The 13233-nt window shown below is 31.9% G+C and overlaps 1 protein-coding gene across 10 annotated transcripts in view; it reads left to right on the top strand.

Annotated features, from left to right (window-relative positions):
* LOC118202925 (zinc finger MIZ domain-containing protein 1-like) overlaps positions 1-13233 on the top strand; it is a 1176934-nt gene that overhangs the window by 1097299 nt on the left and 66402 nt on the right. The window contains exon 1 of one of the 10 annotated variants that reach the window (XM_085814454.1): positions 1671-1827. The exons of 8 other annotated variants lie outside the window; for them this stretch is intronic. In XM_085814454.1, the coding sequence (XP_085670580.1) occupies positions 1730-1827 (98 nt within the window). In that variant the 5' untranslated portion in view covers positions 1671-1729. Of the gene's footprint in view, positions 1-1670; positions 1828-13233 lie in introns of those variants that run through there. One more of the 10 variants, XM_085814456.1, reaches the window with a different exon arrangement.

The raw sequence follows: 13233 nt of genomic DNA, 5'->3' as shown, positions 1-13233 counted from the left end.
TAGTGTAGAATTTGGTGCTCTTTTGACGTTTTAAGTGAAAATATATCGATGTGTACATGGATAAAGTAAAGGGAGTGCGAAATGCAAGTTTGTGGAATTCTGGGATTTTTTCTTAAGTGAAAATAGATTGACGTGTACATGGATAAAGTTAAAAGAGTGCGCAGTGCCATTTTTGTGCAATTTGGGGATTTTTTTTTTTAAGTGAAAATAGGTCGATGTGTACATGGATAAAGCCAAAGGAGTGCACAATGCCATTTTTGTGCAATTCAGGGATTTTTTTTTTTAAGTGAAAATAAGTCGATGTGTACATGGATACCAAGTTTGTGCAATTGTTTGTCTTGTTATTTTGGCTTTGTGTAGCGGCGATTTTTGGGTGAAAAATCGCTGCTTCGCAAGCCAAAATAACAAGTCAAAGAATTGTACAAAATCGGTATCCATGTACCGCCACAAATCGCCAAGGGGTATCCTAAACTATACTTTTACCTATATATTATGTACATATTTGGACTAATCAGAATAGTGTATATTTACATTAAATTTGAATGACAACTACCCATTTAAGTATGTGAAGTGTATTCTGAAATTGCTATTAAGAACCAGTTGAATTGCTTTGATATTTTTTTTAATTTTGCAGTTTAAATCATTAAAACAACAAAATGAAATAAATTTGGGTTATATTTAAATATGAAGAAATTTTAAATTTAAATCCTCGTCAGTTTTTTTTTTGGGGGGGAGGGGAGGCTTGAAAATTGTCTTTGAGCGAGAGAAAGGAGATCAGAATATTTATAAAAATTTCTTCTTTATTTTACTTTTATTTATTTACTTTTTCTATTTGCTCAGTGATTAATATGGCAGTATTTAGAAATAATTTTCTTAACTTGGCTTTTACTAATGACTTGGCTTTGACTAATTTTTTTTTATGCAGTATTGAACTAAAACCAACAAAATCAAGAAAGTGTTTACCTGAAGAAATTAAAAATAAATAATTAAGAAACTTTAAAATTATCACTATGAAAATATGTATAAATAAGGTGTATAAAATTTAGCTTAGTGTAAAATTGTTTAGTCTGTTATTTAGTGTACATTTTTAAAAATAATATAGCCAAAAAATCTAGTCAATCAGTTTGGTTTGGAAAGGATTAAAAATTACCAGAAGAAATATTCTAAAAAGTTATAATAATTTTTTTTTATAAAATGTTTTGAAATTCCTTTTATTTGTGATACAAGAAATTTAGCAATATTTAGTGCATTTAGCAATAAAGAGATGCATTACTTTTTATTATTTACTGCAATTTGGGTATGGTCCCTTAAAGCGCATATTAGTGTATTTCCAAAATGATATATGTATGTAAATAATGAAGAGCAGCAGATAACTGTAACTACTAGTAAATGACATCGCGCATAAACATGCGAATTATCGCTGGCGTTAAGAATGGGAGAACAGTATCCTTTTCATAATGAAGCATGAAGAATAAACCTATTTTGGAACTTTGTCGAAGAATCGCCGATAGAAACGAAAACAACCGCTTACTTTGCGGCGAAAACTAGTTCATCACCGGTATAATCCGACTCATAAAAGAGAAGCGTATTTGTAAAGCAACCCCCGCCAAGTGTTTGCTCAACTCAGCTGACAGTAAATAGCGATCAGGAGCCAAGCTTGGCGGACTGCTAACTTGTCTAGCGGCTGCTAGATCTGTTAACATAGTCGTCAGTCAGTCCCTAATAGCTCATGGCGATCGGTTGCCTTCAAAGTGGCAGAGATGATATGGACAATTCCTTGTGCCTTTGCTTCTCAGATCCATGCTCCTGCACTATGGAAAAATATGAGTAAGTTATGCGATTTTATTGCATTTTATTGCTACCATTTTATAGGGAAAAAAAAAATTGTTCGTAACTTAACCGAGTATTCGGACTGGAGATTGTGTATATCCGATACCCGTACTGCCATCTAGTGCCGGAATAGAGAAACATTGACGTTATCGATTTTGGTTGTCACTTTGCCCCTTTTGTTTGTAAAGGTACTGAGAATAGTTTTTTTTTTTTTTTTTTTTTTTTTGTATGTCTGTATATGCTTTCTGCTGCTGTATTTATTTTTCTTTGTATCTTTTCTTGAGTTGGGAATTTTAGCGCGGCTTAGCTGTGCTAAATATGCGTATGACCCAAATGCTTTTTAGTGTGATTATGACTGTTCATGAAGAAGGTAGAATGACTTTCTAATGAAATAGATCCAGTTTTGAAAAGTTTAATTAAAATCTTAAATAAATTGTCTTTAAAATTTATGTCTGTATTCTGTTTTAAATCAATCCAAATCTTTCTTTCCATCTTAAATAATCTTTTTTTTTTTTTTTTTTTTTTTTCCAATATCTAATTCTCAAGATTGAAACATTTTGATTTCTCAATTATGTATGTATGCATGCCTTTGTTAATAAAATACGATCATTTTGCATAATTTGAAAACTCCGTGGAAACAAGTAATTCCTAATTAAGACACAATAACACGCCGAATAAATACTAATTCAGAAGTCAAACAACAAAAATAAAACAAAAAACAACAAAAACAGCGTTAATTTACAAAATTTTCACAGGACTAGTTTCGATGGTTTTACCGAACCATCATCTTCAGCTGCAAAACCGCAAATGACCGCAATTTTGTAAATTAACGCTGATTTTTGTTGTTTGACTTCTGAATTAGTAATTAATTCCTATTTTGCAGTTTGTGAGTTTTATTCGCAGCTTTTAATTGATGAATATTTTTATATAAAAAGTAACCAATATTTTGAAAAAAAAAATATCTTAGCTATTTTAGAAACCAAATTTTTTAGAATTGTTACTTTGGCAAATTCCAGTACTTTGAGATCTAAATTGTTAAATAGCGGTTAAATTATTACTAACGAAATTACTGATTGTTCTTAAACGAATCATGTTATTAAAACTAAGCGCAGTTGGTAAATAACAGTGAACATCATCATTTTGTTATTTAAATATAGAAGGATTGCATATCAGGTACATTCAGTTTTAATATAAAAATTATTGTCAATAGCCATTTATCAAATTTGCTTAATTTTTTAGATGAAATTGTTGAGAAGTGTAGTTTTTAGGTTTACAGAAATTGGTAGTTTTTGGTAATATTATTAGCTGTTTCCCACGGATGTTTTAAGATACATAAGCCTTTTAAATTTTGGAAAAAATTTGTGCATCAATAAAAATTAAAGCAGTAGCCTTTCTTCTATCAAAATAGCTCATATTTCGTGCTGAATCTGTTTTCTACGATTGAGCGCGAAAGAAAAAAAAGTAACTGTGTGCAGTGTTCTGATACACGCTCTAATTACCGAAACTGAAAAGAAAGGAATTCAGCGTCCAACTTATGATTCACAGGCCACAGGAAAATACTCGATCGTTGACCTGTCTTTTTCTTAACTTTATTCCACTTTTTTTTTTTCTTTCCCCTGCCCTTTTCCTTTTTTTACACGGTTTATGTGTTCGCATGTGAAATGGCAGCATTTAACAGGATAAGCACAATAAATTTAGTATTGTTTTGGGTTTAAAATGTGGTGAGGGAAATCGTCAGTAATCACTCCTGAAATTCTTTTCTCTTCTTAAAAGTTATTTAGCGTTGTTTTTATTAACTTGTTTCGACTTTGTTGGGGGGGAGAAGAGGGGGTTCTTTAACCGGAAGTATTTATTACTTTAGTAATATATATTGGTTTTTCAAAATGTAAATGAATGTCCATATAATAACAGTAGTGGCAATAGCGAGCCATGCGCGGTTCTCGCAGGCGAGTTGGGCGACTTTTATGCAAATAAAATATATGTATTAAATATGGCAAGCTAAAACTACACAGTGTCCAAGAGAAAGTAAGGCAAATTGTCAGTGTATAATTACTAAGAATCAGACGTTTCTTTTCATTTGAAGTTTTTTTTAGCTAATTTTAAAGTGAGGCCTTTGTGGCTTTTGGTGGTTCTGGAACGTTCCTGAATTCTAACATGCGGCTGTTACTAGCATGAAGTTTGGTCACCCCCCTGGTATATAAGTTAAATTTTCACAGCAATGTCATAATATCTCACTTTATACGTAAGTGACGCTAAACAATTTCTAAATGCCGTTTGTCTGTTTGAAATGCAACAGTTCTGTGTTGAATAGCGATTGTAAGTTCAACCTCGTATTCAGGTTCGATGGGTTCCTGAATATCAAAAAGAATGTTCCATATGATCGTTCTTTCTTAAACAAACTACGAATTAAAAAGTTTACTGTATCGTATACATTAACGTTTACGTTAGAAATATTTAAAAACGGACGTTAAATTTTCTTTCATCATAAAAAATATCAAATAGTGGCCGAATTTATTTTTCAAACCGTTTAGTATGTGTGTATGCCTTTTCAACCGAAGTAATTTTTGCGTATCTTTTAAATACCGGTAAATAAATTAGCCCCCCCCCCATTTATACGGAAGATTTCTTTATTGAAAATATCATTCAATTTGAGATGTGAACATTTTTTTACATATCCTTTCCTAAATTGGTAATTATTAAAATTAGTTTATTTTATGCTCTGAGTGGAACAAAAAATCCGGAAATCGAAGAAATGTAATTTGGGCTAAAAATAAGTTTTTTAAAATAATGCAAGTGATAAAGGATTTTGTTGACCATTAATTAACTTTATACTTCCACAGTTTTGACAAAAAATTCATTATTTTACCTTCGTTTATAATTAATTAGCCTTTTCACTCTCTGATAACAGCATATTTAATGAAGAAATCAGTAAACTAGTTTCACAACTCAATCATATAACTGATAGCAATATAAGTAGAATACGATAATAATATAATGTGATAATAATAGAAATAAACTTGATAATACTATAAATGTTGGAACTCGCAACATTACCCCATCTAATGTGTGAGCCGAGAGTATAAACAGAATCTTGTAATTTTAATTATATTTTACCTACGTTTCAGTGGCAACACATCGAATTTTTTTCCCCATTAGTTTACAGAATTTTAGAATGATGTTTTGTTTTTGGTTAGAAGAATGTGTGTTATCCAGAGCAAGAGAGTTTCATTTTTACAGTAATTTTTTAGATCCACCATAGAGAAAGTACACTAGAAAAATATATTAGAGACCTCTTTATTGAATATATGATGATTTTATGGAAGTTTTTAGAAATTTTATATATTCATCTGAGGAGATGTAAATGATCGTAAATAGTCTTCAAGTAAACGTTTGTGAATTTCGTGAATGAATTGTTTCTTCTGATTTGATGTCTTTAATAAACATAACGGTTTTGTTTTTGTTTTTGCTAGAAAAAAACAAAAACAAAACCGTTATGTTTATTAAAGACATCAAATCAGAAGAAACCATTCACGAAATTCACAAACATAAAGGTAATAATAAATGCTCAAATAAGTAATTCTGTGTTCTTTCAGCTTCATTTTCATTTTGTGTTCTCTAATTCCGTAACAAAATGGCGTAGGCTACGCCATTTTTAGGTAATAGTATTCAGTCATGTAAATGTGTATTTACGTATCTGATTCATTTAGTTTCTGTACTTCGCATAGTATTAGTATTCGAAACTAAATTTTATCGAGTGCAGTTAAACTAACAAATTTATAATAATCGTAGAAGAATGTAAGTTGATGGTCGTCATAAATATGCTTGATGATTCAATATAGTATAAACAATTTATTTTATTGTTATCAGTTTTTAATTTTATTGGTTTATGTTTATCTAATGCGATTTCTCCATTTAAAATGTTACCTTTTACTAAAATCTACTTACGCGTATTGACCCTAATTTGGAACAGTGAAGCTAATTCTCGCATACTTTTATGCATATTATAAGGTGAAAAATAAGATGGAATTAAGAAGGGGGGAATGCAAAATAAATAAATAAGAGAAAACGATCGGTTGAAGGAAAAAAAAATGAACTCGCGAGCCACGACGAAAACTGGTTTTTAAGCTGGGAATGCGATTGAAAAAGCAAAGCGAAAGAAGTCGTGTGATGTAATGTTGGGGTGGTTTAAAACAAGCGCCCTGGCTTCATGCCAGATTCAGTGACCTGGTCTTTGGAGGAGGTGGAGGGGATGGAACAGTGAATCAGGCGGTGTATGAATGTAGTTGAAAAGGGACAAGAAGGGAGGGGACGACTGACAATTGAGCTGCAGCTTCCATAGGACAAGAATTGAATTATTATTGATATATTTTTATTTCGACCTATGCCGTTCAATAAATAGTGCACTAATGTAGGAAATTTTATTAAAAGTGTTTCGATTAAAAGTACTGTTGATCAATATCTAAATGGTAATTTAATTCATAATCGAAATACAGCAGCAGTCTTATTATCCGTTGTAACATAAAATATTCTTAGGATTGGTTGTACCTTAAAATATCTATTTTTTATTGGCTGTTAACAGTTAAATGAAATATGAATCTGTAACATGTGTATTAAATCTAAATAAATATATTAAATATAAATGAATAAATAAACAAAAATAAGCGCGAAGTTTAAAAAAAATGGCGCCTTTTTTTTAAAAATTTTTCTTGTGGGTATGAGCGTGAAATTTGTAAATATTGTGATCTTAATTTTAAAGTTTACGAGGTTTAAGAAAAATTACACCCCCTCCCCCCAAAAAAAAACAATTTTAAGGTAACTTTTATTATCATTTGTATTTCCGCGCAAAACTTTTATCAGAGATCGCATGACTACCCAAAATCTATATGAATTTCAGTAAAGCTTGTGCAAAAACATGAATTTGAATATGAATTCTTCCCTTCTTATCTGTTAGAAGAATGTACTTAATGCGAAACAAGTAGCCAAGATAAGTTAACATAAAGGGTAAAGCCTCACAATAACTACATTTAAAAGAATGGGGGTTGTCTTCAAAGTCTCCGTACAGTTTTCTGTATAATATATTGCAGTTTTCTCTCTAATATGCAACATACAATGAGCATAATGCAAGTAATTTTCCGCATAATTTCAAGACAACTATTAAACTAAGAAGATGAGCAAAACTTTTGAAAAAAGATTGGATTATTGGAAAAAGATTGTTTGGGATTGGATTGAAAATGATTATTTTCTTAATTAATTATCTCAACTGTAGCTCTTTCAGATTTTCAGAGTTAGAAAGGTGGCATTTGCATTGTATTTTTTTGCAAATTAACCTAAGAATATTTTGTTGTTATTCAAAATAGTGTATTTAGTAGCTTGCTTGTGTGCTTTCGTGGGAATTGGTCGGTATTTATGTTACACACGGACAAAACCAATGGAGACACCAATTCACATGATTCGAATACAAATCGAATTACCAGTATTCAGTGGTCTTGCCTGATTGGCCAGTGCTTCAGTTTGAAAAGTGATTTTCGTTTTATTAAGTGTCCCTGTAGAAATGATTTGGTTTATTGAGATTACGGCAAAGCACACTAGGTCTATCTGCCTGAGAGGAGGGATGCCTTCGTGGAGGGCTTTCTAAAGAAAACTGGCTCGTATACGCGTTACATGTAGCTGCTGGTGTGCCCTCATGTAGGAATGAGTTTCTGGTTTGTTGCAAAGCCAAAATGGTGATTCTTTCGTTGCTATTTCTTAAGCTGGAATTCAGTGAGACTTCGCTTAATTGAAAGTGTGGGGAAAATTTTCGAATTAAGAAAGTTTTTGATAAATTGTGCTTATGAGATTTTATGATATTTTAAATAAAAATACATATTTAATAAATCAAGATAAAAATTATTCTGTTAATTATCAGAAATTATTGTATTGAGCGGATAATAAATGCTTATATCTAATAAAAATTCGTTTTTCCCCCCAGTTGTGTATTTATGTTAAAAATATCTGTATGAAGAATGAATTTTTCCATTGGCTAAGGAAATGACAAACGTATGTTTAAATGTGATAATGAAGATTGAAAAGAGCGAAAATAAAAATGTTTCCTATGGTTTAGAAATATTGCTTGAAAACATTAATGTTGTACATATTAAAGAGAAAAAAAATTTCCAAGTTGATTTTTTAAAGAACATGTGTTGGGTATTTTTAAAGTAAGGAGCGTTTCTCAATATCTTTTTAAAGCCCGCGCGTACGGAATTTTGCACATGCGCAGTTTCCTCTTTCCCAGCCCTTGCATGCAAACGGACGCCATTTTGAATCCTGAGATTAAAGTGCAAAATATGAAATATTTCTTAGTTTTGATGTATTCCAAATAAACTAATTACAACTTTTCGAACAAGTAATACCTTTTCTTTTAAAGCACATTTTTAGAAAGAAATTACTCAGAATTTCTCAAAAAATTACTTAAGGAGTGATTAAACAGAGCGCTAGTGCATGTTACGTCACATTTAAAGGTTCTAGATGTAAAGTTTGAGATATAATATTTGTGGTTTGGGAATGCTGTGTGGTTTAGGCTAGCGAGAAAGAAGTATAAGGAAAACACCTTCTGTCTCATTTGGAAAAATTTTATTCGAGAGAAGTAAACATAAAAAAAAAAAAAAAAAAAAAAAAAAAGGAAGTCTTTCAGACTTTAATATTAGCCCACAGGGGCGTTTTTAACGTTTTGTGTGTTACCTTTATTGATTATATATTTATGTTCTTTGCACGTAAATCGTAAAATTCAGTTCAACAGCATTATCCCAAAATAATTTAAAAAGAGCATATCTTTAGAATTTCCGATACGCATTCTCGCGCGCGCTGGAGATATTTTTTTTTTTTTTTTTTTTCTGTATGGTGTTGGTATGGTTCGCTTTGAAATCATCGAGTTTCTTAATCAAAAATTCGTTAAAGTTTTACAAAATATGAAATAGATAATAAAACAAATTCCAAATTTGGGCTTCCAGATGACCATATTCGTGTGGAGACGTACGTTATTGAAAATTGGATGGCTGTAGGTACCGGCGTTTTATCGCAATGCGAGAAACATGCATACATTTATGCAGATTCTTCATTATTTAATTTCTTTAAATATAAGACAGGGCGATAATATTTGGTGGCAACAATTTGAAAAGTGATTCAGACTTCTTAAAGTTTTCGACGCAAAATGCCAAAACGAAATTAATAGCCCTCCTGGGCCAACACCGTTTGGGCTAATAAACTTCTGCGGAATCAGTAATGTATAAATTCCAGTCATCTATTAATCTCATTTCTGTGTTAAGGTGTGCTAACTCGATTGCAGCGCGTGTGCACAAAAAAAATATGCATCCGATGGGAATCAGCGATCTATTTTTTGGCTGATAATTCGTAATTTTTAATACAGATGTTTTGAGTTTTTATGTATTTTTGCCTTGTTGCGAAGTGAAAACTGAATTAATTGAATGAGAATCGTCTGTGAAAAACTGTTTCTTTTTTGTTTTGTTTGCTTAATTTCTTTTATACATAGTTCTAGCTTTATCATAGTATTTGAATAGAACACGTGGCAACGATTAGATAATTCTTTAAATGATATAAATTTTGAGAATTCTGAGTTATAATACTGTTGATCGCAGTGATATAGTACACATTTTTTAAGTTAAAGCTAAAATCCTCTATCAAATAAATTAAAATGGTTGTTTTCTCACCTGCGGAAGTGGCAACCGAGGAAGTTATCTGAATTACTCATGCCTAATTAGATAAAAGAAAAGGAATCTGGTTAATTTCCCCATATGGGTTTGCACATCTGTGTCGAGTTTGATATGTGGAAGTAAAGTTTGTGATTTACGAGGGTTTCGTGTACGTAGAAAGGTAGATAGACAGATGGCCACACGAATGCAATGACGACTGTGTTAACGATTCACTGACCACGTTCGGCAGCGAAACGGGGACACAAAAGAAAAGGAGAAAATTCGTCTCAAATTGCAAAGAGATACATACTTAGTTGAATAAAGTTAATTATATTTTAGGATAATTTAATCTTATCTTTCTTTCTCCTTATAGTTCGTTCTTCCATCAACAATATTCTCATGTAACATCAACACCAAAGTAGAATCTACACTAATTTCCTTTTTTACTTCCTTGTACGAAGTAGAAAGGAAGTATTGTAATCGCGAAAAGTTTCAGGCAGCATATTTCAACGAAAATATCCCATTTTGACCTCTTTCAAATGCAATTTAACGATGTATTTCCGTGATATCTGTATGTAAGGACAGAATAAAACACGCTTTTCCTCCAAAAAAAATTATAAAACTGCTTTAAAATGAATTTTGAAGAGAATTTTTCCTGGCGTGTGTACGTACTTATCTCGCATAACTCAAAAACGAGTAGCCTCAGAACGTTGAAATTTTGTATATAGGACTGCTATAACATGTAGATGTGCACTTCGTATTTTGGTTGCAATCGGCCGCACCAAACGTATATAAATATATTTTTATATATATCCACTCTGTTACCCGGCTCAGTGATCTCAGTTTCTTTACTCTTATATGTTTGTAAATCGTACATTTTTTTGCTTTAAAAATGATTGAATTATGTTGTTCTTATCTTCGGGTTAAGGTTTTTATGCCTTTAATAAATCTGTATGCAATATTTTTAGAATTATCAACAGTTTTAAAATTGTTTAAGTGCCGCTAAGCCTAATAATGTTTTTGATGGCGGCCATTGCTCTTGTTTACATTTGAAACAGCAGGATAGTGGATTTGTTGCCAATCTAGAGAAACTTAGCTTCGCAACAACAAAGATAACGCCTTCATTTATTATTTAAATCATGCTTAATCCTTTCTGGAATTTTTTCCAGGAAATAAGGGTTTAAGATTTACTTCGTAATTTTTAATGCAGATATTTTGAGTTTTTATGTATTTTTGCCTTGTCGCGAAGTGAAAACTGAATTAATTGAATGAGAAATACTCAATCGTCTGTGAAAAAATGTTTCTTTTTTGTTTTGTTTGCTTAATTTCTTTTATACATAGTTCTAGCTTTATTATAGTATTTGAATAGAACATGTGGCAATGATTAGATAATTCTTTAAATGATATATATTTTGTGCATTCTGAGTTATTATAATATGTACGAAATATACTGTTAAGTAAACCTAGCGCCAGAGCGTTGCTATGGTAAACAAAGTGAATTTTAAAGAATGCATTTATTCTGTTGTGGTTTATGCGCTGTCGGCGAAGTAGGTTTAATTCAATCCAATAAGTTTAAATGAAATGCAAGAAAAAAATGCGTATAATTTAATATTCCGTACAAGGAAGTCGTGGTGTACACATCAGATTTTTTTAATAATCATATTATAAGGTGTTTTCTGCCTCCGTTCTGCAGACCTTCGTCGTTTAACACACTCGGCGCGTATTCGAGAGGTCTAGGTTCGAGTTTCGGCAAGGGCAATGCTCATTTTTCATGATTTCTTCTTCAAAATAACCAAATGTCTTTACATGGCGCCCGAACTAAAATGTGGTAGATGCTAATTCTTCACCACCAGGATTTGGCGATTGGGTTCCCTAATCCCCAGTCGCCCTTTAAAAGAGGGTATTTTCTTCCTCCTTTCTGCATGCCTTCTTGGTGTAACGGTTAGCACACTCGGCGCGTATTGGAGAGATCCAGGTTCGAGTTCCGGCGAGTGCATTGCTCATTTTCCATGATTTCTGCTGCAAAATAACCTAATATCTGTATAATAATTTTCACAGGATAGGTTGTTTTTTTGCGGGGAGGGGTGGGGTGGATCATGTCTTGGGGAAATTCTTAATGGTTTTACTAAACAGTTCGTCTTCCTGTGAAATCATGGTTGTCTCTTTGCGAAACTTAAAGGATGGCTTAAAAATTCATTGATTCGAAAGTCCTCTAGAAACGGGGAGCCCTAGCAGCTACCCTATTTCAGGTTTATGAGGAAAATACGTATGGAATACGTTTTGACATATTTTAGAATCCTGGAAATAAAAATTATTTTTGCTGTGTGGTGTTAATGCACCAATATAGATCGGTTTATGATATAAAGTCTCTTTAAATAGAAGAATATAATCAAGTTAAAATTCGCCCGCCAGCGGTCGCTGAACACTGGTAGTTCGGTTCGGAATCGGAATCTCAGCGAACGGGCAGGCTGCATGGGTTTTTAGTAGCTTATGTCATGTGGAATGTGTATAGGGGCCAGTTTTCCGTAGGAAGTCCTTCACTAAGGCATCTCTCCCCTTAGGAGATAGCCCTCGTGTGCTTTGCCGTAATTAAATAAACCAAAGTAATCTTTAAAAAAAGAAGAAAAAAAGCCCTGTTAGGTAAAACGAAATACGATATTGAAAGGGGTATGTTCCAACTTTCTTTTAAGCGTCTTGCAGCTCTGTCTTGTTTTTCATTGTTTTGAATTTTTCGTGCCAGAGCCATCGTTCGGTTTTTGAAATGAGCAAATTTTATATTTTATCCTCATTCGATAGTATTTAGTTGAACAGAAATAGAGAGCCGGGTCTTTGAAGCCTTATAAATCCAGAGAAAAAAAAAAAAAAAAAAAAAGAATTTATTTAATTTCTTTTAGGTTTATGTAATTATAAAGAAATTAATAATGGAGAATCTACATGAATTTATTTTCTCGCACTGCGAAAAAACAACGAATTCTGAATAACGTAGTCTTTCACTCGAAAATGGGCACCTGGAAACCCGAATCCTTGAATTTCGAATTTGTTTTATTATCTATGTCATATTTTTTAAACTTTAACGAATTTTTATTAAGAAACTCCATGAATTCAGAGCGAGCAGTGGCAACACTCTGTATTGAATAAAATATTTTCCTCTCCAGCGCCTGCGTTTGTCTATCGGAAATTGTAAAGATATGCTATTTTGAAATATTTTTAACCTAATTGCTCTCGAAACATTGTGTGAAAAAAAGACACGAAGCTTTTGCTCTTTCAGATTTTTTTATTCATTTCTTTATTAAATTTACTTTTAAATATTTGATTAATTTTTAATTAATATTTTTTCAGTTTTATTCTTTCTTTACTTTATTATTTATTATTTTAAATTAATATGTTAATATTTAATTAATATTTTAAAATATTATAATTAATGTTTTTGGTAATAATGTTCATTTGCGAGACCAAATGTCCCGATTGGTTTTCCAGTTACTTGTGTTGCATATGTTTAATGAGTTTTGCGGTTGTACTGGTTATCATACTTTATATAAGAATCAGTTTAAATATTTCATCTTGGTATTTGAGCGAAAATGTAAGTGGAAAATACTATTGTGTTCTCTATTTTACTTCTGCCATAAATTTCTTACTTTTTCCTTTTGCACAGATAGCTTTTACGTATTTCATCATGTGCCTGTTCTCAAGAAGGACACACTGTCGACAGAGCATTAAG

This window comes from Stegodyphus dumicola, chromosome 4, assembly GCF_044657685.1.
Source record: "Stegodyphus dumicola isolate Sdum_Otavi_A_Nest chromosome 4, ASM4465768v1".
NCBI lineage: Eukaryota > Metazoa > Arthropoda > Arachnida > Araneae > Eresidae > Stegodyphus > Stegodyphus dumicola.
Note: the sequence above shows the minus strand (reverse complement) of the source record. Positions and strands in the feature narration are given on the sequence as shown.